Raw genomic sequence first — 26,336 nt, 5'->3', positions numbered from 1 at the left:
ACGATGACATCATCAGGTGACAATGGTGAAATTCATATTTGATGCATAATTTCAAGTAATTTCATATAAATTGGATAATTATTTCAAAAGTTATCAAATTTAAGTTTAGGCGATATGAACATCTAGATTTTGAAGCTTTTCAAGGCTTTACCTAGAAAATACATAATTTTTCTGTATTTTCAAGTTCCATAGGCACCCTAAACAATATCAGATGCGAGATGGTCAGAACTAAGAAGGGATTGATAAGCAAGGACGTGTCTGGGGGTTGGAAAAATTAACCCCTGTTAACTCAAGGTCATAGACTGGCGAAATTCTTAGCAAGGTCAGTCCATTGATTAGCGTCAGCATTATGTACTTGTAATGTACTTCACCTACAGACAATTAGAAAAAAGTGTAAAAAAGGATCGAGTTTAGGGTGGTATATTGAATAATAAATAGGCACGCGCCTGGCTGCGCAACTACGGTCGAAAAGGTGTATTAGAGCTTTCAATGTCTAAAAGGTTTGTAGATATATATATAGCCAAAGTTTTTATACAAAGAATGCGATGTCAAGGTGCTGAAAACGCAAAGTTAGATTGCAGTCTTCGACGGGTTATAGTTCGTCATTTTTCAGAATTTTCAAGATTTCAACTCTCTCAAGATTCACTCGTTCGCCAGCTCTTGCGGTGAGCGGTCACGGTGTACGGGGCTTCGAACCGGGTTATAGTCCGATTTTTTAAATTCTCATTCTTTCCCCACTCTTTCCATCTTATTCTTTGAACTGTAAAATGTGTGTGAGAGCCACAGGGTTAGATAGTGGCAATCCAATCCCAGTTCCTTCTCTTCTAGTATGCTTTCTTCAACGTTGTGGCAGAAACGTGTCAAAGATGTGGCAACTTTGTCTAGTAGAAAGTATACTTCTTTTCTCATTGTAATTTTAGTTTCTTCGGCTGGCTCCGTGTTACGTTTTAGTTTATTTTATATTATTGCGCGCGTTTTATACTTTCAATAAACACATCTTTTTACTATCTTTTATCTGTGGTGGTGTCTAATTAACACTGCTTGGCCTACCTACACAATCCTATTTCCATCATATAGGAGGATATTTTCACAGGTGGCCGAAATCCTGTGTAGGTCGAAAACTGAGGAACAGATAATGTGTTTTTTTGAAATATTTCTTGACTCATATTGAGTTACTTCTTTCCATCTTAACTCATATTGAGTTACTTTCTTCCTTAAAGTCATTTTAGATCACTAGTTTTACATTGACGGATTTCTATGTCATCATATTTTCCTTTTCTACTCCAACCTGATTGATTTTCTGTGAATGTTCATTCTAGATTTTTGTTGTATTTGTATTGTCTTTTTGTTTTGTGGGTTTTTGTCTTTATTGTTTCCATTTTGAGTAGTTGAAGGTTTTATACTTCTAGACTATATATATAATTTGGCAGAAAAAATTGAGAAAAAAAATTATTTTAGTAATTTGTAGCAACAAGGGTGGAAAACGAACAGATTTACCAAAATAAAAAATAAAAAATTGGCAATTCTCAAATCAAAATTTCTACAATAAACATATTTTTGTTTTTAAAGTTCAAAAATAAATAAAATCATGTTTTCATATTACTTGAATATCATCTTAAAATAAAAGCGAATAGTTACAAATTTTCTCCTCAAAGTTGTCTTCGTCAACGGCACAAAGCAAAGGTTTTAAGCTTATGATTACCTATATCATTTTTCCAATCTTTTAAGCAGTGGTCAAAGCAAGATTCTTCGTCTGAGTCGGAAAATGATTCTACGCAGCAAATTTAGCATTTAGTTTCTTATTGACGGGAATGTATAGTCTTCAAGCATTTGAGTTTTCTCCCAAATCACACAAGATGCGTTATGAAAGCAATTATTATTTGACCTTCAATGACCAAAATGTGATTAGCATAAGGTTTCTTCAAAAATCTTAAAAGTCAACATTTTCAAAGTATTGTTCATTATATCTCTCACTACACCACTGTGGCTGATGTTTTAAGTGATCCAAACTCACTGAGTTGTCGTCTATTTACTCCAGTACGCCAAAAGCCTCGAATGATTTTCCTAATTCTTTGATCCACCAACGAATATATCACAGGATTGAAAATGGTATGCAAGGGGAACACATTTTCTGTATAAACAGCCATGAATTCGTTCCAAAACGGTGGTATGTTTGGTACATAGAAACCAATAATGTAGGTAAGACTTGATGGTACCAACAAGACGAAAAAGGTGACAACGAGTGTGATAATAATGGCTAAGATTCGTTTATTCTCTTTCTGGCGACGTTCCAGAGTTGCATCATTGGAACAATGTAGGATCGACTTGGTAATGGCGTGCAGTGTTGTGATACTCTGGTAATACAAGGCAGTTAGGATAATACATGGGAAAAATGCCACCGCTATGAATTGATACCAGGCAAATCCTTTATAGAACGCCATGTCATGGGTAGGTTCGCAGTAATTGATCATCAAAGGTATAACAGAGATGATAGAGAAAGCAACAATGGTTAAAATAATGGTGTAAACGTTTTTCAATTTGATACCACCTTTGAGTGGATGGCAAATAGAAATGTATCGATCTGTTGATAACAGAAGAACTAGCCCAACATCTGAAAACATGTTTGAAAAGATGAGAGAACGTAGTAATTTGCAACTGATTCCGATTGGATATTCGCCGACGGCTCTCATTGTGTTCAGGATTAGGAACAATAGACAGTAAAATGCATCTGAGACAGCAAGACAGGTTGTTAGCTTGTAATGTGTGGAGATACGCCATGTCCAGTAGCTCAAGAAGATGACTAGGATGTTTGCTAACAATCCGATAGAGATTAGAATCAAATTCGGTATTAACCAAGAATTGTCCTGAGAATGATTTGTAATGTTTGTAGTCGGTGGAGCGTCATGAATCAATGTTGTGTACACTTTAGATTTGGTTATATTGGCAATTTGGTTTACTCCAGTAATGTCAGTGGTTGAGTTTCGATCAAGTGATTCTTGACCATTGCTCAAACTTCCCATTAAAGTGAAAAGTAGAATTAATTTTGACGTTTTCAAGTATTTGAAAAGTGCCATTTTTATTTCGTGATTCTGTTATCTTCACTTTTAATGTCAGCTAAAATTGTCAATGTTTCCAAAGTTCTGTCAGATGATCAGCTGTGGTATAATCCAGCAAAGAAGTTTAAAGAAAATGTTTATTTGTATTTAATAATGAGATACCCAGGTAAAGCCTCTCTTTGAAAAGATTTAACGAGTTATATTCAATATCTTCTTTACAGTAGGCAATCCAAACAGAAATTCTAACTCCTGCGTTTTGTTTTTGAATACCAAGTCTTTATTTACGTAATTTTTTTTTGCAAGATATTACCATATAAATAATTATCTTTAATTTTTGAAAGCTATACCACTGTGCAGTATACGCAAATACAAAAAACGATTTTAGGGCGATTGTCTTTACAAATCAAAACTGATAAAACCATTTTTCGTGTTAAAATAAAGAATCGAAGCTTGAGAAGGAGTTATAGATAAGACCCAAAAAGGGGTTTTTTGGTACTTTGATATATGGTTTTATATACTAAATTAAAGACTTTTGTTCACCAAAGAAGAGAGCCAATGAGAATGCAGCTTCAATAAACTTCAAGTTGGGGAGGGATGATACCATCTTGACTTTTCTAACGGAAAAAGAGCATGCATATTTCTATTTGATAATGATTTCTTTTTTAATTTATTATTTTTTTTCTTTGGAAAAAATAATTTCTATAAAAGAAAAGAAGAAGGTTTGATTAATACTGCACGGAGTTTATTTTTCCTTTTCATGTGTTTTGAAATTTATTCCCTTTTTTTATTAAAATAAAAAAATCTTCTTCTTCGAATCGATTTTTTTAATGCATTTTTAATGTTCTATTAAAATCTATATCTCTTCCCTAAATGAAAAAAAAACCATCATTTTACTGGTAAAATACATAAAAACTAAAATGCTGAAATCTTTTAATAGATCCTTTTCAAAAAGGAAAGAGACCTGACTTCAAAAATTTCACAATTCACTTGTTGAATCACACCAACATTATATACCTAGAGATGCTTAATGGTTAAGAGTCACTTCTTCATAGAAACAATTCACTTTGATAAAAAGGTAGTCATTTTCCCCATAATCAAAAAAAAAAAAAAAAAATCTTAAGAAAGCCATATCGCCGCGAAAATATTTTTTTGTGGGCGGATAGGTAGGAGGGATCTAAACAGGATTTTTTTTTTTGATTTATTTTTATTTATAATTTAGTCACCATATGCAATCTTAATAATCTCCCAAACATAATATCTTAAAAGAAGTACAGTAGTGTAAGGTGTTAAATGATTTTTTACAAATTCAACATACAGTGAATAGTTAGATAGATATGAGCCTCCCCGAATGCATCCCCCAGCCGGCACGCAAGGTTGTTTCAACATTTATCTAACGTTCACAACGTCCATATAACATTAGATGAACGTTGAAACAACGTTGTGTGCCAGCTGGGTTCGGGATGGGTCCTTCCCACGAAGGAGTAGGAATCACAGATCTCTAAGCCCGAAGGGCTAGATAGGCAACTTTAAGCTTTCTCCAGCAAAAAAAAGTGAAGCTAAAATTTGACTTTTTAAATTTCGTGCCGATGGATAGGATCTAGCATTTTAATTGTTTTCGGAGCGCGAGATCAAAAAACGTAGGCGACAAACGCTATTTCACATCTCTCAAACTGGTGAAATTGCATATTTTAGTCACGTGACTCTGGTAGGAAATCCTTCCAAAGATGAGCTTCACTTTTTGATAAAAGTCGCAAATCTAGCCCTTCGGGCTTTACAGATATCTGTGGTAGGAATCACAGCGCTGACAGACACTGCGACTTGACAGATGCGAGCTGCAAAGCCATGGCTTATACCATGACACTCGAACGACACTGGGAGACCGATGCTCACGATGCTCACGAGGCCGAACCTTATGAGTGCCACGGCACGTCACAATGTCTGTCTAATCTATCCACACTCTTGTATTAGAGTAATGGTACCCAATTCCCCTCATATGGCATGTTTTGACCCCAGCAAAGGTATATTCACTTTCCAAGTGAGTCGTAGAGACACGGTGGTATTGAACTCGGGCCTCCCAGGCGGGAGTCAAGGAAGATAACCACTACACTACTACGTCATCATACTGTGAACTCGGGCTAATTCAAACTAATGCTCAGTTCCCGTCAAAGGGAAAGCCTCGTAATATACTTTCTATAATTTGAACCCTTCTCACACCCCTGTCTCTATGCCCCAGTGGATGTCAAGCACCCAGTGGGGTATGATGTTAAAAAAACTGAAATTCACTGGGGTGCAAGATATTTTCTAAAATTTGAGTGGGGTGACCAATTTTTTCTTGATTTTCATCACTGTGGTAAGAAAAATTTATGTGTAATTCTTTGACGTAGAGTAACTTTAGTGCTATCTTTCGATAGCAGTTTATGAAGCGATTTTTAGGACGTGTTCTCTGCACTTGTTAAAGGTAGAAATATTGATGTTCTGAAATTCCGTATTATGAAAAAATTTGATGTGTTCTGGAATAAGGAGACAGGGGTATTACTAAAAGTTGACGTGTTCTTGTTTCCTTAACCCTAGAAAATTGGAAAACTTTCAGCACACATTTTTCTAGGCAATAATTAAGGGTTTTGGAAGTTCCTAGATATCAGAAAACATCCTACCATAAAATGATAATAAATTTAAGTATACAAATGATGAGGTTTAGGGCTCCTAGAAATAAGAACACATTGTTTGAAAAAAAAGTTCAAGAGAAGTTGTCTCCTAGATAGATAAGAATACATACTTCTAAAAAAATGCTGCACCGCCTGCTTCTGCTTCTGTTGCTATTATTCATTAATATTCCAATTAAAAGGTACCAAATTGAATACTATAGTCTGACGCCCTTCTTAAACCATCATGGAGATGTTCTAGAGAGGCTAGACAGGGGATATATTTTTAACTGTTTTTTGGAAAACTGTGTAGGTTGACTAAATAATGTTGTATAGATATAAAGTAAAAGAGGAGCATGTACGGAAGTACCTCTGAAAGTAATGGAGACATAATGATTGAACCTACTTTAAAAAAGATATAATGATTGGAGGAGGCGCAACCATGGTTTCCGCCGACGGAAGGAAATTTTTGATTTTGAACTATCGTATTTGGCTAAAATCACTCCCTTTATTCTGAAATTTTGGAACTTTTAACATTTTCTTCAAGATTAGATAACTAACCTAACCTCATTTTTGCTACTGACGAACTTTAATTTTTTTGACCGCGACAGACCCATTTTTTGTGAAGCTTGACTAGAAAATCAACGAGTAATTTTGCACCTTTTGTACTATTATTCTTCAAAAATTAGGACTTATCATACACATGAAATATTTCCGACCATATTTTTCGATCTTACCTTGCTATCTACTGAAGACAGTAGCTTCGACAACAATGTGGTCAGTCATAGAGTTTTGATACTTTAATTGTGAGCGGAGCGAGCAAAAGAATTGTCAGGTTTTTTTGTGTATTTCACTTTCAAGTCATGGATTCCATGAGAGAAGGGGAGATTCTAGTGGGGTGAACCTTTTGATGTGAAAATTCTACGTGCGCCCTCGTTTCGCCTGTTAACAGACCCGATATCGAAGAAAATTTCAAAATTCATTGTACTACGCTACGGTATACGTGAGATACACTCTAGTACAGAGTAGCCCTTTTGCATATAAACCGCTCCTTGAAAACCATGTCCCAATATGGCTTTGAGACACAAATATCATATTCCATCAAACACTACAATCAGGGTTGAAATATATTGGCAATCTTGGGTATTTTAACGTATTTCAGAATTTAGAGATCGGGCGAGAATTGCAGTTTCAGTACTTCCATTATGTTTCATTGGATTTTTCGATTTTAGAGGGGTTAAGTGGCTTCCAGGCTATATTTTCAGCCTTATTGGAACATTCTTGAGCTTTTAGATCCTGAGGTCCTAAGTTCCTTAAGTTTAAAGTCTAATGTTAAAACTCAGAGTTAAAACTCTACTTTCAAACCGTAGTTCAAAGCACTTAAAAATCACTTGCGGTTTTTAAGTTTTGAGGGAATTGCCCTTTTGTTCCAAATATTTTGTAGATAGGGCTACATGTTTTCCATGGAAATGTGTCAAGTAATAACACTGATGTCCTCCGTGTTGTTTTCTATTCTTGTTGTTGACAAAGTTTCGTTTTGAAATTCGAATCCCATTGCAATTTCCATACAGGAAATATTTACAACATTGAGCTAAACAAGCAAGGTGCTACTAAATCACCCTGTACATATTCTTCTAACTATTTCTCAGAAAAATAGGCCATTTCACAGTCGCAAAGCGTAATGGGTAATTAGGACTACTGCGCGCTAATTACTGCTTACTATTGGTCCAAAGTTTTGAAAATCTTTAAAGATTTTTGAGTCTAGCCACCAGAAAGCCGTTATGGAGGCGCAATCAGTCCTGATTACCCATGATCCATTTCGATTGTGAAATATAACTGATTCGAAATTTTAGGCAAAACTTTTGGACATAAAAGGAAATTCAAGAGGTAATTCATTTTTTTCTACAACTTATTTTAGGTTAAAGAGATAAATTGTGCATTTGACATGTGCATTTTAATACAATTTTCAAAATTCATATATCAATCTAATCGAAGTAACGAAAGTGCCAAATGATTTTCAAATTTTGAAATTTAAAATGAAGTAAACATTTTCAAATTTCAAAATTTGAAAAATGAAAAATGGAAAATTTTTAGTATTGCTTAAAATTGGACAAAGCTCGTTGTAATAAAAGTGCCAATTAAAGGTTTAAATTTTGAAAATTATATTTGTCACACTTTTTTTTCTTTCTGAAATTTAAGAAGAAACTAATAGAATTATCTTTGAAAAAACATATTCGTGAAATTGAAGGGACAAAATATCCACCTGTTTTTTGCCTATTGTCTCAGATATTAGGCTATATTAGTCGAAAGTAAACATCGTCTCTAAACCCCATAACGGGTTTCTTTGCCTTATATGGTAAAGTTGATTACCGTTTCTTAAGGCAAATTATGCTGTTACAGTGTGTGCAAACACATACTAGGAGTTATGACGGGTCACGTGACGTTAATCACCAATCAATTCTCTCAAAGAAAATCACTCAAATTGCAGGGCTTAGGTGATTATGCACTTTTAGTGCCTCCTGTTGACGTCAACACAGATTGCTAACCTTCTAATGGGCTATTCTAAAAAAAAATTATACAGGGGTATTGACGAAATTTTTTCACTAGCCCCCCTGGAAATATGAATAGCAAATTATCCCCGGAATTGGGCATACAAACCCTCGGAAAACTAAATTTGTGAAAAAGGGCTGGAAAACAACTGATGTCAGTTTATGAGGGGAGAACCCCTATAAACCTTGAATAACCCCCTTGGAAAAGCTGAAAAAGGAACAAAAACCCCTTGGAAAATCAAGGCTTAGACCCCCCTTGAAAATTTCGTCAATACCCCTGTACAGTTTAAAAATGGAATAGCCCAATTTATTCATACTTAAAATTTAAAAACCTCTTTTGGCACTTTTATTACGTCGATTGGGGTATAAACAATTTTTTTAATTTCAAAATTTGAAAATCAAAATTTTTTTGTATTTTTCATTTTTCAAATTTTGAAATTTGAAAATTTTTACTTCTTTTCAAATTTCAAAATTTGAAATTCATTTGGCACTTTCGTTATTTCGATTCAATCTCTGTAAATTTTTTGAAATGGTTATTCTATACATTTAAAATAGATTTCGTTTTTGGTTCATAATATATAAGTGCAATGAAATATAAATACAGTGTTATTTATCTTAAAATACCGATTTTCTATTAAGTCCCTAAATAGTACTCACGAAAGATGATATCATAGGTTCAACATATCTCTCAAACCTTCCCGAGCCTTAGTGCAATGGGCAACAATACCTGGAAATATTATTTTAAATTATTTTAAATAGTGCTACTTCCGATATGAGAGGTCTGAGAACAAACGATTGAAAACGAAAATTTGCTCGATTTGCTCCAAAATAACAGGCTCCTTCATTCAAAAAACTCAAACTCAAGCATGCGAATTAAAGTTAAAATGGTGATGAATAAAATCGCAACAAGTGCTCACTGCAGGGGCACCTCCTCTACTTCAATACTTCGAGAAAAATAGGGCCACGACGTAATATGATAGTAACTTAAGAGTCAGCAGGGTAATTCACTCTTCCTCAAAATGCTTTAACCTGCGAGGTTCGTTCTGGGGGGGGGGGTGGTTGGGTTGTAGCAGGTTTGCGAAATGACATGGGTTACACCCGATTTTTGAACATCGGAAATTTTAGGGTCTATAATCGAGTAAAAAACCGAAATTTTATGAATTTTGGGACCCTTACCGGGCCTTTTTTTCCTAAAATTTAGCTTTTTTAGGGATAAATATTGCAGTTTTTGGTTTGTATTGTAACCCTTGAGCGGACTGAAATTGTTACTGATATTGTGATTTTTATGACCCTTAGAAGGGGTTACCCGTACTCTCCATTTACCTAAGTACTCCCTCCCGGGGGTTCATTTTCTATCAATGATTAATTATTAGCCTTAACGACCGTTTTAACTTCTGTAAACAAATAACAAAGGCCGTTTAGGAGCTCGTCAGAATATGTTATCATTCCCAAGGGGAGGGGTACTAGGGCAAAATGGGTTACAGGTTACCAAAATAGAAAAATCAGTCCTTCGTAGAGTGCCTTTTTGGAAAATTTGGGGAAAAAGTTGAAAATTTGAGAAAACTTTGAAATTTCAGTCCCATTCAGGTTCACTTTTTTCGCAAATTTCGGCAAAATTTTTGAAAAAACGAGTCCCGCGTAGGATCCATTATTTGAACCTCAGCGGAGCACCCCCGTCGGTCGGCAAGGGTACTACACCCCGGGTATCATTCTACTTATGACCGATGCTCCCCATTAATTTATTCACCTCGCGAATAGAGTGTATTACCCTCATAAACAATGAGTTTTTCCAGAAATTTTCCGTTCCCACCCTCTGCAGAATATTCATTTTTCGAGTTTTCCACAACCCCCTCGATATTCAAGTGGATAGATTGGATAGAAGGGTTGAGGTTATCCATGCATTTTGGCCTGTACCCCCTGGATATCCAGTCTCCTCATACCCCCAGTATATCCAAGGATTTTGTCCCTGGATACCCAGTTAACATCGAACCCCCTGGATGTCCGATATCCTCAACAGGGGAACAAGGACTATTTCTTGAAAGGCCCAATTTTTACTATTGAAGTTAAAGCTTTTAAAACTTGCAAGTGCAACAATATAGTGAATCTTACTTTTTTAAATAAGTGCACATTTGCCAAATTACTCGCATAAACAATCTTCCATCATTCCATGTAAAAGACCAATCATTCGTTTCTGCCAAGCCGCGTCAAAGTCAACATCTGATTGGTGCATATTCTTCAAACATTTTATTGCGCGTTGATATTTGGTGATTAACTCTTGATCAGATATCTCTGGCTGATGTCGCTGTTGTCGGTCAGATTTGATTTCCTCAATCTTGGCATTACTGTCAGCTGCATGTTGTTGCTGTTGGTATATGGTCACACCATGATATTTGGTTACATCTTTATATCTGGTTTTAACTGCTTTTTCACCTGATATTTCTGGCAGATGTTGTTGTTGGTGGCAACCGATTTCTTCAATTTTGAGATCACTGGTTACATCTTCATATCTGGTAACTGCTTTTTCACCTGATATCTCTGGCAGATGTTGTTGTTGTTGGTGGCAACTGATTTCTTCAATCTCGAGATCACTATCATCTGAATGATGATGATAATTGGCTACACCTTGGTAACTGGACACATGTTGGTACTTGGACATCATTAATGCTTTATCAGACTTCCCTTGTGGTGGAGATTGTTGGTAATCGATTACGTTCTCATCACCACTATCATCTTCAATCTTGAAAGTGTGGATCGAAGTCTCCTCATAGTCCATGATTTGTATCTAAAAAGTTCGTAGATAGTATCAAGTTTGTCGTTAAGATTTCGAAAAACTGTTGAAGAGTAACTCGAGTCCGAGACCTGCATTTGTTGGTAATAAATACCTTAAGGGAAGAAATTGTTTGGCGGGAATTTGACTTGGCAGATGGCTGAAAAAGTATTTTCAGAGGGAATTTAATTTGGCAGTTGGCTTGATTTCAACAAAAAACCACAAATCTGTAAAACGAATCAATTTCGCAGACATACCCTTTTTAAAGAAAAATTCAGCCGATCAATGATACGGAAAACCTGATTTTTCATGGTACTTTTTCTGCATTTCAACTTCTTTCCTAAAAGATTTTTACCTAGTCGCTTATTTTTCTTTCCCCATGTGTCGTGAATATTTAAAAAAGGTGTTTAAATTTTTTGATTGAAAATTTTACTATAACAAGCTCATAATAGACTTGTTTACTATCTATATCTTGTCTCAAAAAGAGTCATCACTCGCTAATTCTTCAGAAAAAAAATCCAGCTGTTATCACTTTTAACCTTAATGTACGGGTTTGACGGTTGTGACGGTATTAACTATTTTTCTGTCGGTGTTTCGGTTTCAAAAGAGGCATACGACAAGATAAAGATTCAAATAATTTTTGCTGTCACTGTTGACTGTGATTTACGAAAAATGTGTCGGTATTTCCGTGTTGGTTTCCCCCCGCCTTACAGGTCTCAAAACGGTCAAGTGTCTTCTTGAGCGACAAGAATATTTCAGTGTTGGTACATACTGAATTCTGCAGAATCGGTCTATGGATGACTTCTTAATTTTAAAATGGTAGGTCTAGCTGTGGTATAAGTGCTTCAGAACACAGATTTTAGATGGTTAGATGGAATCCTTTATTAAGCTTTTTCAAGCAAATGTGAAGATCGCAAAAAATATTGATGCTTTTGTTTTCGAAAATCCGCGAAGAATCCGATTGGCCAAGCGCTGAAATTCTGTTGTAATGTTGTAAAGGATTTCCTATCTAGGGGTTTTATAAATTTTTGCTTCAGAAAAGCCTTTATTTCAGAATTAGGTAATGAATCTTGTGCATTATGTTTGAGTAACAAAGGGGTGGTTAGGGATAATGCTGCATAAAATTAATAATATTATTATTCATATAATTAATACACGTTGTTTTACCTCATCTTGAAAGTTGACCGCTTGCTTTTTCTTTTGTTGTTTTTCATCACGGAGTGGGCGGTGGATGGGAGTGGGTGATGAATGGAAGAAGAAATGTCGTTTCTCATCGGGGGTCAATTCATGTTCCTTGAATTCTTTCACCTGAACAACCCTACTTGGTGGTGGCAGTGTGATGGGCGTTTGCTTTGTGGGCGAGGTGGTTTTAGAGGGCGGTTTTTTGTTTGAACGACGACAACAGCAACGGAATCGGAAAACGCATCGGATTAAATCTAGAAAGGGAGTTAGTAATTAATTAAGTAAATCGCAAATCGAACGTTTGTTTCCATAATGGCGGAAGTTAACAAACTATGGAAAATCTTTAGAGCATAAAAAGCATTTCTTAAGTGTACCTCTTTTATGTAATTTCTGTTAAGGACCGCCTGCACCACCCCAAACAACTGGGGGTTAAAGTTGAACTGCACCTCTACTTCTTCTACAAACGGCCACAAAAAAAGCTTTAACGGCAACTTGGACTTGACGATAATTGGCGAACAATACTTGACAATATGGTTTGCGGACCGTTATGTACGAAATAAACTCATGAAATTAGATTAAAAAGATGAATTAGTTTTCTTTGCTGTTAAAAAGACACTATATTGTTGGAATATGCAAATCAAGCTGAAAATATATTGCGGAGACCTTTTCAGTATACTGTGACCACTTTAAAATATTATATTGTAAGCTATCATCAATGTTTATAGTGTATATTGTATTATAATATATTGTGTAGTGTATGTAGCCCTTTAAAGAGTTTAAAAACAAACCTGTGAATATTTCTTTAACATATTCCAAAAATTCATCTTTCCTTTCTTGTTCGCACGAATCCAATTCGTTCTCCGTTTCAGCGATTGAATCGTTTAAAATGGAGATCAAAATGTTCAATACAATAAAATTCACCAACACGGTAAACACAAAGAAACCTAGAAAAAAAATAGAGTACGTTACTGTTTTTACTAGACTATGCTATAGTCTAAGACGAATTCAAAAAATAAAGAATAACCTCAAACATGCAAATTAGCAGTCGGGCGGAAATTTTGTCCGCGCAGGCGAAAAATAGTCGGAGGGCTCATTGTCTAAACACAGACTCTATTTTCCGCCGCGCAACATATTAAATTACCTTTTATAATATACGATTATGTTATATCGTAATATCATAATACCTTATCGGGGAAAACTTCGTCGGGGAAAAGTGACGAAATTTCGGCCAAGTGACGAATATTTTTCCCCGACGAAAATTTTCCCCGGCCGTAATGCGTTTACCAAAACCAGCAAGTGACGAATATTTGTCCCCGACGAAAATTTTCCCCGACGAAGTTTTCCCCGATAAGGTAATATATCACACAGACGATAGCATCGTCTACTGTCTTTACTAGCCTATAGAAGGCTTTTTTCTACGCAGAAACGTTTATTCCATCACTTTGTGATTTTTTCAGGAGTACTGGTTTTCGGGCTCCAAACATTCGATTTTTGACGTCACTTTGAACTTTCAAGCTCTTGTAGTAGGGGAAAAATTTAAAAAAATTTTATTTTTAGAAAATCATCAAAGTGTCACTTTTACATGAAAAGTAGGATACTTTGTTTCTCCTTACCTATTCTGCCAAGAATTGGTTTTGTTTCAATGATTTCAGACACTTTGAATTTATTCAGCATGATAGATATAATGGTGCCAGCGGTTTTCCAAAAATCTGAGAATTGATGTAAATGGACACCTAATAACATATGCGAAAAGATTACGGAGGCAATATAGATGATGAGCAAATGAAGCCCCATTGCTGCCAAATCTGGTAAAGCTCGTTTCAAAGTTTTGGTCAAGATCGATATACGACGATTGAAGCGTAGCAGGCGGATAACTTTGATCATTACAAAGAAAGACACGAAACCAATTGTGATTTGAAATAATAGACCAGTATAAGCAAGGACTTGAAAATCAATGAATGTGTAAGGTTTACGATGGTTAACCCGAGTTGTTAACTCGCTACGATACTTCTCAACTGTGAATTCAAGATAAATAGCCAAACATATAAAAGCCAGTAAACAAATTTCAATAATGTTCCAAAAACTCTTTAAATATGAAAATCCACTGGCTAAAATTTCACGATATTCTCGATAAGCAAATAACATGAATAAACAGAAGAATGCAACTTTATTGCAAATCAGCCAGAACGAATCATTATCCAGAGTAACTGGTGTGACAGTAATGAACGGGATTATTCCACCGAAAGGTTCGATTTCAAGAACCATACGCACAGAAATGAATTGCTTCTCAGCTGCATTGTAAACATCCAGTTCCAAGATCAAAGCCCGTGAGTAACGGTCTAGCCATAGATGATCTTTCAATTCACCTGGTAGATGAGAAATAAAAAAAAAACAAGTTTAAGGAGCAATAGACATGAAAGAGCCCACTAGTCTACGAGAACATCTTGACTACTTAGACTGTTGTTTTGGCTTTCTTTTTTAGGCAAAACGCAACGTTGTTTTGGATGAATTAATTAAACGAGATTTTCGATCATCTTTATTCGTAGATGATCATTCAATTCACCTGGTAAATGAATAGAAATTTAAAGAAGGCCATATTTCGACAGGAACACGTTCAAAAACGGACCTAAATTTAGACAGGAGAAATTTATGATATGGCGTAAAAACCAAAATAACCAGGGCGTTTGTAACTAGTTTTATTGTTTAAATTCCAAACTATTAGCAAACACCTACTCTTTTTGTAGTGTCTTTTGCTACTGTTTAAACCATTACGTCATGAATATCATGAATATATATCGAACAGATCCTGATTACTAAACGGTTGTTTTTTGTTTCTTTCATTTTCATGCAAAACTCAACGTAGCTGCAACAAAGTAGCAGCTGAACAAAATGTTCAATCATTTTATTCTGGTTTAATGGACGATATCCAATATGAGATTACTCGTTGGCACATTTAAGGACAATCGTCATTACTAATAGCTCCTTAGGATAGCTAACCGGGCTCTGCACGGACGTTGGAGGTAACTTAACAGTAGCTTGGGATATTTTCTCAAAGGCTATGTACTTTAGCTGTTAGTGCAAACAACCAGACTATAACCAAAATCATTAAAACAATCATTTCCATCGATTGAGTTATCTCAAAATATAAATCAATCTTTAGAACTGACCACTGATAACATGCTGTGAAAGCAAAGACAACCTTTCGAATTATTGTCGAAAAAGGAGGATATCGAGGGCGACTGTAAGTGAAATCGATACAAAACAAAGTCGATAGTTGATGTACGGCTCTACATCACCTTTGCTCACCTAAACAGACGACGGTATTTTGGTATTTTTATCGTCGTCGAGTAAAGTGGACAGCGATTTTGGTGACATCAACTTTTCTTTATACCGTCTCCTTCCATTTATCTCAAATATATAAAATCACTAATGCTGTGAAAACAACAACAACCTTTAAAAATAATCTCACCTGAAATAGAATGTTTTAATGGCCAAAAAACTGACGTTGTAGGCAAAACTCTTAAAAATGAAGTTAGAAGCGAGAGGATCTCCAAAAACAATCTTGCCGTAGAAGGGCTTTGTTTAATCCTTTGTTTTTTTGGGACCCTTGGTAATTTTTCGTTCTTTGGGCTTACAAATCAGATCTTTTACCCTCTCCACAATTCAAAGGGCTTATGATGCGTTCAGCTTATCTACTCCTCGGCGGGTGCGACGCCGGGTGACGGCTAGTCTCACAAAAAAATTATCTCACCTAAAATAGATTTCCAATTTGATTTCGGGAAGAGCTGAACAGCGTATCCTCCACCAGGGTATAAATGTTGAGTTGCTAGTATAGGGAAAGATCCTAGCTCTTCGCTTGTTTTATATATCCATGGTAACTCAGTTGGGTGGTCATGCTGTTTTTGTTCACCGGTGAGCTTTGACCAACCTGTACCATACGATCCTTTCTCTGTGTTTTTCAGGTTGAACACACCAATACAGTGCTTGAAGTTTGTGTTGTTGTTTAGTAAAGAAAATTGAACGCAAGAAGCTATAAGGAAAAATAAATGCCATGTAAAAAAAGTTTGATTGGCGGGATTTACCCTTCATTATCATCGACATAAAAAAATATAAGCAATCTGATTGGCTAAAAACGCGTACATAAATGCTGTATTTCATATTGTACCGTACAAAAACAAGAACACGTTCGAAAAAGGGGTCTGGTAAGCGAGAGATTGTATTTTGAACTTTCTTGTTGTATCTTTTACAGAAATTTATGTTTTCCTCTAAAATCACAAAAAAGTTGTCAAATAAGAGTGTTTTGATCGCTTTTAACCCTATTGACCCCAACCTTTTTTGAGTTTTGTAGCCCCAGGGGGGGGGGGTAGAATCTACCACCCTCGATTATTTTTGATCTAGAAGAGCTATGGCCATGAAATTTGGTACAGATGTTCTCCTTCATGAAACGAATTTCAAAGAAGAAAAAAAATTTTGATGACGTCATCTAAAAAGCGATGTCGTCATCACAAAATTTCCACCTGTCGGAAAAAACCAAAATGTATGGTTTACAAAAATGCCTCTCACAGTCGAACCAATAAAGATATTGACATTCTGTTTAAAGATTCTGAAAGATAAGAGGTTCTACTATAACATAATTGCCGGTTTTGTATTTCCCATTAAGATTTTATTTTAAAATCCATGCTGAAAATGAGTTAAATTTGATAACCTCATAAATGATGACGTCATCATTTTCAAAATTTTTTTGTAATTTTTTTTAAAGCACATTGTTAATACCTATCACTTGTCAAAATTTGAATATGATTGGATCAATACTTCAGAAGTTAAAATTTTGAGTTTTAAGCGATTTTAGCTTGGTTTTATGTCATGTTTCACAATAAAGTCATAAAACCTGACCTAGCAGACCTATGACCCTGAAGATTTGCACAAGTACTCTTAATAAGATTCCATTAAAAGTTTCAAGTCGTTTCGAAAAATTTCCTTCCAGATATACACAAAAGAACACCAGCGTTGTAGATTCTACCCCCCTCCCCTGGGGCTAATAGGGTTAATGAGCGTTCGAATCATTTTCAAATGTCTTGATGTTGATTTCACTAAATTCAGAAAGTCAAAAAACAGTGCTTAAAGTTCGTGTTGTTGTTTAGTAAAGAAGATTAAACGCAAGAAGCTGTAAAAGAAAAATAAATGCGATGTAAACCTTAGATGGGAAAATGAGTGTCGGGTATGTGCGAGCCATAAAGGTCCCTATTTCACACCCTCGAAAGTCCCTCAAAAGGGGTACAAAAACTATTAAAAAGCAGATTGAGTCGGGTTCCAAAATTACGAAAATCAAAAATCGACTCCCTCAAAAGGGTCATAAATTCTTGAAATTTGGACTAAAATTTGAAAGTTTTGATTGAAATTTTTGAGAAATATAGTCTTTTGCCAAAACATCAAATACTTTTTAAAATTTTTTCTTTCCAAAAGTCTCTCTAAGGGTCGATTTTCAAACTTTGGTTCGGACATACCCGTCATCTCGCAAACCTTATACCCCCGGATGTAAAAATTTACTCTTGATTACCTTATTACACTTACATACAACTAATTAAGTATTTAACGCAGAAAAATGAGTGCGACAATTTAATAACGCGAAAGGCTAAGTTCTTTTGGTACAAATTTTGGTAAACGGTTGTAATTAACGCAAAAGGGTAACCAACCCGCGTTCAAGACTTGAGTAGTTAAGAAAGTGTAATAAGACCTTCATTATCAAAATAGGTACTTGATGTCCTTTAGGTATTGACGCTAGTTAGTAAAGATCAGTGACATTGACTTCTATTCTTATACTTTTTACATAGTGAAGTGTCACAATTATTTTTTGTTGAAGTTGAAATTAAAAACTTTGCCAAGAATAATAAGCCACATGCCAAAATTCATCTATGCTTTTAAAACAAGAAGTGCAAAAGTTTTTTTGGTTATTGAAAGCTTACTATTTTCTGTTCGGACGTGTCTAAGACGCATCCCAGTAACAACTTTCGAATATAAGTCGTTCAAATAAAGTCTTCCAGGAAAATCGCGGATTCCAGGATCTTCATTTCTCGAGAATGTTGTTGTCGTTGATCTGCGACTTCTCTGATGTGAGTTTCCTGGAAGGCGAAAAATAAGATTGTTGTTACTTTTTATTAATCTAACGCAATAAATCTGATGAAACTCAATTTCGCAATTAATTTAAAACAATCTGAGCTGAGATTTCATAATAATACGCATAGAAATGATAAAATTCATATTTTTCACGCTTTTTTGCCTTTAGAGGCATTTTCAAAGGACACCTATTAAGGGTGTCACACTGTGTGCTTCTTCCTCCAATGATTTATATTTTTCTTCACAAACGTTCACAACAAACGATTGATTTGAAGTGTAAGAAGTTCTTATACCCGACGGTTGCGACGACAGAAACATCTCAAGTAACATCTCAACCTTTTTTCCTACGTATACAGTAGACCATTTCATAAACTACTTTACGAACATCATTTGCCTCGTTTTGAAATTAATGCCATGGTGATTAACTCCCATCGAATTTTATTAAAAATCATTTAATGTCTCAAGAGACATAATCACCATGGTAATTGTTTCAAAACAAGGCAAGTGATGTTCGTTGACGTAATTGACGAAAAGGTCTATTATCGGCTTTTTTTTATGCTTAGCGATAATACCCTTGCATTGTCTAGTGATATCTAAAACGAATTCTATCCTGAAAGTCTCGTGAATTCAACAAATCTTACCATTTTTACACGGACTTGAGAACCATGGCTCAGGAAAGACTTCCGGTAAAATAACATTTGATAACCACGGCCAAACGTCACGTGGTGAATGAACCTTGAGTTGAAAAAAACAATCACAAAACAGTTCCCCCGGAATGAGTTGAGTAACGTTATTAACCCCACAAGAACGTTAAACAAGTTGGGGTTAAACACCGAAGACCTATTAAACAAGATCTTTGCTCAACTTTGAGTTTTTGTGATTTTCACTTATCAAGGCGGGGAGGGGTTTGGTGTTTTGGGCTAAAAAATCCCAGGTGGGATTTGGAAATTTTCAGGTTTTAGGTGGGAGAAACAAGTTAAGATGGGGATTAATTTCTTTAGGTGGGATTTTTAGTGTATTGGTAAAAGTTAATGTTAAGTCTTTTCTTATTTCCAATTTAATTATAATTCTTTTTAAAATTTTTTATTCTATAAGTAATTTTTTCCTTTTTATTATGACACTGTAAGAATTTTTGTTTTGTTCCTCTAAATAGTATAATTTTTCGTGGGGATAGCATTTTTAGCTGGGATCTTGGAGGTCTGGATTGAGGATGGCAATTTTAGGGCTAGGTGGGACCTGAATTTTAAGGTGGGACCAAGGATTTATTATACACTGGATATACAAGTAACAGATTTTTGCCGATTTCTCGTGTACTAGCTATGTCCGCAGTAATGATAGTATTGTTCACTCTCCTTCCCTCATTAAATGATTTTTCGAAACATTTTTATTGCATTTCTTATCGAAAATCACTCATCCATTCCCAAAAGAGACTTAAAACTTTCCTGTGAGAGTCAGATTCTTCCACTTAATTGCTAATTTTAAGTCGTTATGACGTTTCAAGCTGTGAGAAAGATGCAAAAGACGTGTTATGTATAAGAAATTAATGTTGACACCGAAATTTTCAAATCAAACCTCAAAAAACCACTTTGCCACCACGTGCCTCCAAAGGATTTTCATACCACAGTGGAGCCAAGACACTCAAGTCTTATGTATGTTAATTTCAGCTCTTCTGGGGACAGTCTTAGAAAGATATTTCCAATTGAAAATTTCGTGTCACTATAAGCATTTTGTCTGAATTTCTTGTCTAATGATGTTTTTCTCACATTACATTTCACAAATGTATCCAGCTCGGAATGCTAGCCTTACTTTCAAACTTTTTTTCTGCAAATGTACAAAAAGAAAGAGCTAGAGAACTTTTTAAAAATAAGACTGATAAACATTTCTAAAAATCAGACATCTTCGAGCCGCCATGACAGTTGTCCTTTGCGGACAAAGCTAGAACATCAATTGTTTTCTGAAACAATGAAAATACAATGATCGCTCTCCATCGTTTTATGAGTCGTTTATCCAGTGTATAATAAATCTTTGGTGGGACCTGGAACCCCCTTGCACACTATATGTCAAAAGTAATGGTTATTGCTACACGTTTTTTTTTTATAAGGAACACGTTTATAAGGAACTCGAGGCTAAAAATGGTTCAAAAAATAAGGAATTGTTAAGGAACTGCTCAGGCTGAAAATAAGTGGATTTGAAAATAATTACCTTATTGGGACTAATTTGACCCAAATTTTGATCTTTCAAGGGGCAAAAAGTTCAAAATTTCCTATGTAGTAAGGAACTCCATAAGGAACTTTGAGACTGAAATTCTCTGTAAAAATAAGGAACTCCAGGCTCAGAGCAAAGTTAAGGTTCCTTATAAAAAAAAACGTGTATTACGATGAAAACCAAAAGTAGGATTTAAAAAAATTGTCAAATACAGCCTTTTTAAAAGGTTGGAGTTTTCAACTTCTACAGAATATCCCGAGGAAAGAATTTTTTGAATAGTCACATCCGTACATACTCGGCATTCTTCGACTCCAGTATTCCACTAACCTTTTCAAATGCTGTGTAATTGGCTATGTCATTCTTATGTGCTTTTAACATCTTCCTAATGCCTGTTGCAAGATGGTAGGCTGAGCTACGACGAGCGTCATTGGCGATAACAAACACCACGAAAGCGAAACAAATCTGATAAACAATGCCCCGCAGTGTAGCAGCGAATTGCTGTCGTTTGTATGATTCGTGTCTCATTGATTCCATTTCTTTCTCTCCTGGCGGGTCAAATGTTGAACCAGCAACAAAACTAGTTGGCAGGTCTATCAAAAAAATGAATAAGAATTTAGTATATTTTTCAAACGTAACAGTTTGAGAGTTTTTGCCACTTTTTATTTTTGTAAATTTCGACGGTGTGGTTAAAATTTCGATGTTATTAAACTGACGGATAAATCGCAGACCTCTTCAAAACCGCTGCGCTGGTAGTATAACGGGCACGAACCCGTTATTGGGATGTAAGTAGCCTAATAGATAAATTCAGTGCCGTAGCCACCGGGGGGGGGGGGGCGGTGGGGCCTAGGCACCCCCAAAAAACTTTACACAGTTCAAATCCAAAGAACGTTTGAAAGCCATATCAATGAGAAAATGGCGTGGGGGAAATTGACTTGTTTTGAAGCTCTGGCAAATTATTTCTTCATAACACCAGCTGGCACACAACGTAGTTTTAACGCTCAAATAACGTTATTTGGACGTTATGAATGATAAATGGACGTTGATACGACGTCAAGTGCCGGCTGGGAAAATAATGTCCCAATTAAAACCAGATTGACAGTATAACAAGTGATGTCTGAATCTCTTCGAAAAAAATGCCGAGCTTGCAAAAGAATTGCAAATCATCCAAGCAAAATAGCGTGCGTTACGTCAGTTGATTAGTCTATTTGACAATGGAATGTATTTTCAAGTTTTTTTTAAGTTAAACTAGAAAGGTAAACTAGCAATCTCAGAATTTTAAGAACAAGTCAAGAACATTCATTTTAAAGGTGGAGCCTAACATTCAATTTCTTAGAAACTTGCCGAAAAATACTTTGCAAAATGGTAAAAATTAGAACATTTTAGGCTTTAAAACTCAAATCTGAAGACTTCAAAAAATGTTCTTATATATAAACGAACATAAAAAATTGAAAGGCACACTAGAAAACTCAGAATCTTACCGATAACATCCGAATTAGCTGCTCGAGATTTTCGTCGCTCTCTTTTCCATATTTGCGTTAAATTGAATTTCTCGACAACTCCATCATCGAATCGTCGACTTAACAAAGCGCTGATTAAAGCTGCTAAGAAAATCTGTGCTGGTTGAAACAGGAATATGTCTTGCACCTACATGTAGAGATGGAAAAAGGAAAAATAATAAGTCTGTTGCAGCATTTGTATTTTTGTAGAGCAGCAAGGTTAAGGGGAGGGGGGGCTGGTTCAAAAGAATCTGTTAAGGTTGAGATGTCCTTCAATTTTAATTTAGCTTTCCTTGTCCATCCCTTCTTTACCTAGAAAGAGTTTTACATCAATATTTTGCAGCACCTTCACGGTTTTTCTCACGGCCCGAAGGCCTATTCAAGAGAGGGAAATTTATGGAAACATTAAAATTGATGATTAATGTGGGTCAATCCTTGTGTGGACTATTTTTTCGCGAATTGAGAATCTAAATTTTATGCCTGGACAAAATTTCGCGAATCGGCCTCTTTTTCAACCAATTTCTATCATTTTCCTAGAGGTTTTGGCCAAAATTTGGATTTTAAATACTTTGCGACAACTAATTTTCGCAAAAAATGGCCACAATTCGCGAAAATCGCGGAAATTATTCCACGCGAAATTTAATTAAAAAGAAAGTTGTACCACAACAATAAACTTACAAACGAAAGTAGAGTTGATAAAAGCCAATCTAAAGATCTTTGATTACCAAAAGCCATTCCATAAAAGGTGACCAGCGTCCCACTTCCCAGAATGCTAACGATACATAAGAACCATGTTGGATAAATACACCAATGCGGTAAACTAAATCCCGTCTTAGCATCTGGAAAAAAGTATTATTATGAGGGCTGGTTAATATTGTTGGTTCCAACATGGCCCGTTAAAAAATCCTTGTCTGGAAGCTTATTTTTTTTAATTTTTGTTAGCTTTTTGTTAATATCAAAAGATAAAAATAGATTCGCTCAGATTTTGACTACACGTTACCAAGCACTCTTCTTGGAATTGGTTCAAAATTCAATCACATGATTAAAACAAACTAATTTCACAACGCAAGTTCAAGTAAGAAACAATGAGAAGAAACAAAAACATTCAATAAACATCTTTTTTCTGTACTTTAGTTAATTGTTATACTTATTTATAAGTTACATACTTAGCAAAACCCGATCTCAGCAGCTAAGTAAATAAGGAGCTCGATAAGGAACTTTGAGTAAAAAGGAACTCCAGGCTCGGAACAAAGTTAACGTTCCTTATAATGAAACGTGTAAAATACAAAGAACTGCATTGAACACAAAAAATCTCAAATCAAAGACATGTTTTAATATTATACTTTTTTTCCGGACATCCTGTACAATAAAAAACTTACCCTCGCTGTTTTCTTTCTTTTGACTTTTGGGTCGAATAACTCGGAACAACCCGACCAATAAGACATTGATGGGCACACTCACCATCATGCAAATGAATGCAATCAAAAGCTAAAATGACATAAACTCAAAGATTGATACAATATTGTTAGTTTTTCAGACAGATGATGAAACAATGTCTTTCTTGTTTAAAGGGGTTATTATTACATAAATGTTTCCGTTTCATATCAGACACATATTTCATATATCGGGACAGTGTCTTGCTATTGTTATATATAAATGTTTTTCTTTTCCTCTTTCTGACTAATCTTGCTCCACATCCTTGTTAATTCGATGTGAAAAAGCTTTTTGATGAGTAAGCAAACGATATCACTCTTATTAAAAAAACCTTTAAAACAATCGATAAATTAGGTACATTAAAATCCCCGATGGCACGGAACGTCATAAAAATGTCTATCTGACGTCCCTAACGTTCATATAACGTTAAATGGACGTTAAAACAACGTTGTGTGTCAGCTGAGATGTGCGAATTAGAAAGGTCATACTCATGACTTATTATCCTTTATTTATAAGAACAAACTATAAAAGAACAGAACGCTTCGATGGCCAAAATGTTAAGAACAAGTTAAGTTAAGGCTTTAAGGACTCAAAAACACCGAAATTCTTGGGAAAATGGACAAAATTACTCATAAAATGTAAAAAATAAGAACATGTTAAGAACATTTTTAGGCTTAAAACTAAAAAAGTTAAAAACATTCGAAGGCTTCGAAAATTCTGGAAGTTCTTATAAAAAACACGTGTAGAGGATTAGCATTATATGAGTATGATTTCAAACATTACGGTTAGGTTCTTATGCATTAGATATTCAAACGCAAGTTTTGAGTTGTGAATTATATTAAAATAGACTATCAAGGCCGGTCTCCACTTGCGCGTGCTGCGATCGCACAGAAAAATGAAGCAACTCCATTGGCGCGATCTGACGTCGCAACGGTTGAAAAAAGTTGAAATGTGTTCAATTTTTTTTTCGAGCGCGCGCTACATGACCCGGATGTGGAGCAAGATTGGCCAGAAAGAGGAAAAGAAAGACATTTCTTTGCTTATATAATCATAATATAACAAAAGGACACTGTCCTGATATGCAATGTGTGTCTGATATGAAACGGGAACACTTCTGTAAAAACAAAACCAGTTAAATTACGTTTTTCAAAAAATGCTCTTTTCCTTGCTTCCTGATACTTTTTGATGACGGTAAGGGGGAGGGTACTTAGGCAAATGGAGGGTACGGTATGTGCCGCCCTTAATGGTATCTCCAAAGTCCTGCTAAGGGGACTTGTCCCCGGAAAGATCGAAATTTCGTCAAAATTGTTCAAATTTGTCCCGATAAGGGTCGTAAAATTCACAAAATTTTCCTTTGTTTTCTCCTTTTTAGTCCCGGTAAGGGTCCAAGGGTCAAAAGTCGGGCGGCACCCCCTGTCAGCTCACAACCCTAGTACCCCACAGGGAAAGCAAACAATAAACTACCTTTTCAATTGTAAAATGTAAGACTCCACTATTCTCAACAGCGATAGATGTTCTCGGCGTGTTTTGGAAATACATTAATGATGACGTCATCACACAAAAGAGGGCGGATACCGCTACAGAGAGGCGCTGGCAACTTGTAAAATTACTCTTGGAAGGGCGGTTGAAAATGGAAAACCATAAATGGCGGTCCGAGAAATCATTCATGGATTTCGACTTGAAGATGTATAGGAAACTTTTGAGTTCTTCTTCATTGTGGGGCGTGAGGGTGTAATAGAGGGTGGAATTTGTTTTGTCAATGGATACCCAACGGTTTGCAACAAATTTATACTTTTTGTTCGTTTGTAAATCGACCACATTGATGTCCCTGTAAAAAAATTGAAATGTGAAATTTTCTAAAGTGTTTAGTATGAATAAAAGGGGTGGTAGTGCAGTGGTTGAGTATCCGGTTGCGCTGACCCAGGTCATACCAAAGATTTCCAAAATGGTACTTGATGCTTCTCTGCTTGATGCTTAGCAATTAAGAGAAGGATCAAGGGTAAGTGGAGCAATCCAGGGAGAAAGAGTGGCACCCTCCCCTACCTTCGGGTAGATAGTTATCGAAAGATAGCGATCGGAGACTTACTTACTTACTTACTTACTTACTTAAAAGACTTAAAAGGGGTTTTTGAAGTTTCACTCTGTAGGTCCATTTGAGTGTAAGGATGTAACGGGGTTTATTTTGAGAATTGTTTTAAAGGATTTTCAGGTATCTTTTAGGTCTTGACAAGCTAGTTAGGACTCCTTTTCTAATTATAGGGTTAAGGCCGCGGTCTCCACTTGCACGCACTTGGATCGCACTTTTTCGAGCTAAGCTTCCACGCTATTGGTCAAAACACAAAAGAAAAATGAAGCAACTCCATTGGCGCGATCTGACGTAACGGTTGAAAAAAGTTGAAATGTGTTCAACTTTTTTTCGAGCACGCGCTACATTTTTATGACGTAATCTTTTTTCCAAGCAAAAAGCATTGAGGCCATAAACTGCGATCGCAGCGCGCACAAGTGGAGACTGGCCTTAATAATTAGAAATATCATGCTAATAATTGGAGAACTAACCTTAAATACCAGTCTCCCTCTTCATTATCATGCCATAACCTAGCGCAAGTGATATCTCCCAACGATCTATCGGATGAGAGCACGAACACATCTGTACTGGCGCGTTGAAAGACTTCACGATCTTCGTCCACCAATTGATGTACCGTGCTCTGTGCTTTGAAGCCTGATGCGAGAAAGAAAGTTGGTTTACTGTCTATCTATACATTTTAGGGAGGTTTTCTACGCTTTATATATACTCACTACGTCACTTACATCAATCAGCGGCTTCGCCTCGTGAATCCCCCCCCCCCTAGTATCAATATTACCGAGTTTATGTATCGGAGGATATCGAGGGC

At 35.8% G+C, this 26,336-nt stretch overlaps 3 protein-coding genes across 3 annotated transcripts in view; all 3 read right to left on the bottom strand.

Annotated features, from left to right (window-relative positions):
• The window catches only part of LOC136821738 (voltage-dependent T-type calcium channel subunit alpha-1I-like), an 81,107-nt gene extending 70,681 nt beyond the window's left edge, over positions 1–10,426 (bottom strand). Inside the window, exon 1 of the mRNA XM_067077950.1 lies at positions 10,357–10,426. The gene's annotated coding sequence lies outside the window, so the exon portion shown is untranslated. The remainder of the gene's footprint in view (positions 1–10,356) is intronic.
• LOC136821740 (C-C chemokine receptor type 3-like) lies at positions 369–3,483 on the bottom strand. The gene is made up of 2 exons (XM_067077953.1): positions 1,404–3,483; positions 369–493 (listed from the first exon to the last, which is right to left on the bottom strand). Exon 1 carries the CDS (start codon positions 3,072–3,074, stop codon positions 1,974–1,976), a length of 1,101 nt encoding a protein of 366 aa, XP_066934054.1. The 5' UTR covers positions 3,075–3,483; the 3' UTR covers positions 369–493; positions 1,404–1,973.
• Positions 10,385–22,845, bottom strand: LOC136821739 (polycystin-2-like). The gene is made up of 10 exons (XM_067077952.1): positions 22,690–22,845; positions 21,994–22,159; positions 20,843–21,105; positions 18,952–19,045; positions 18,160–18,315; positions 15,948–16,226; positions 13,810–14,562; positions 12,985–13,140; positions 12,182–12,450; positions 10,385–11,029 (listed from the first exon to the last, which is right to left on the bottom strand). Exons 1-10 carry the CDS (start codon positions 22,744–22,746, stop codon positions 10,385–10,387), a joined length of 2,838 nt encoding a protein of 945 aa, XP_066934053.1. The 5' UTR covers positions 22,747–22,845.
• Positions 22,846–26,336: the final 3,491 nt, after the last annotated feature.

This window comes from Clytia hemisphaerica, unplaced genomic scaffold (genome assembly GCF_902728285.1).
Source record: "Clytia hemisphaerica strain Z4C2 unplaced genomic scaffold, Clytia hemisphaerica genome assembly, whole genome shotgun sequence".
NCBI classification, from domain to species: Eukaryota; Metazoa; Cnidaria; class Hydrozoa; order Leptothecata; family Clytiidae; genus Clytia; species Clytia hemisphaerica.
This window is presented reverse-complemented; position numbering and strand designations above follow the sequence as displayed.

Excerpts from the sequence above, each read along its gene's own strand:
- LOC136821740 (XM_067077953.1), bottom strand. The coding sequence starts at position 3,074 with ATGGCACTTTTCAAATACTTGAAAACGTCAAAATTAATTCTACTTTTC.
- LOC136821739 (XM_067077952.1), bottom strand. The coding sequence starts at position 22,746 with ATGGCTTTTGGTAATCAAAGATCTTTAGATTGGCTTTTATCAACTCTA. Across the intron at positions 16,227-18,159 it reads ACACGTCCGAACAGAAAATA|CTTCTTGCGTTCAATTTTCT; the intron begins GTAAGCTTTCAA and ends TTTTCCTTATAG. Across the intron at positions 13,141-13,809 it reads ACCAATTCTTGGCAGAATAG|GTTTCTTTGTGTTTACCGTG; the intron begins GTAAGGAGAAAC and ends TTTTTTTTCTAG.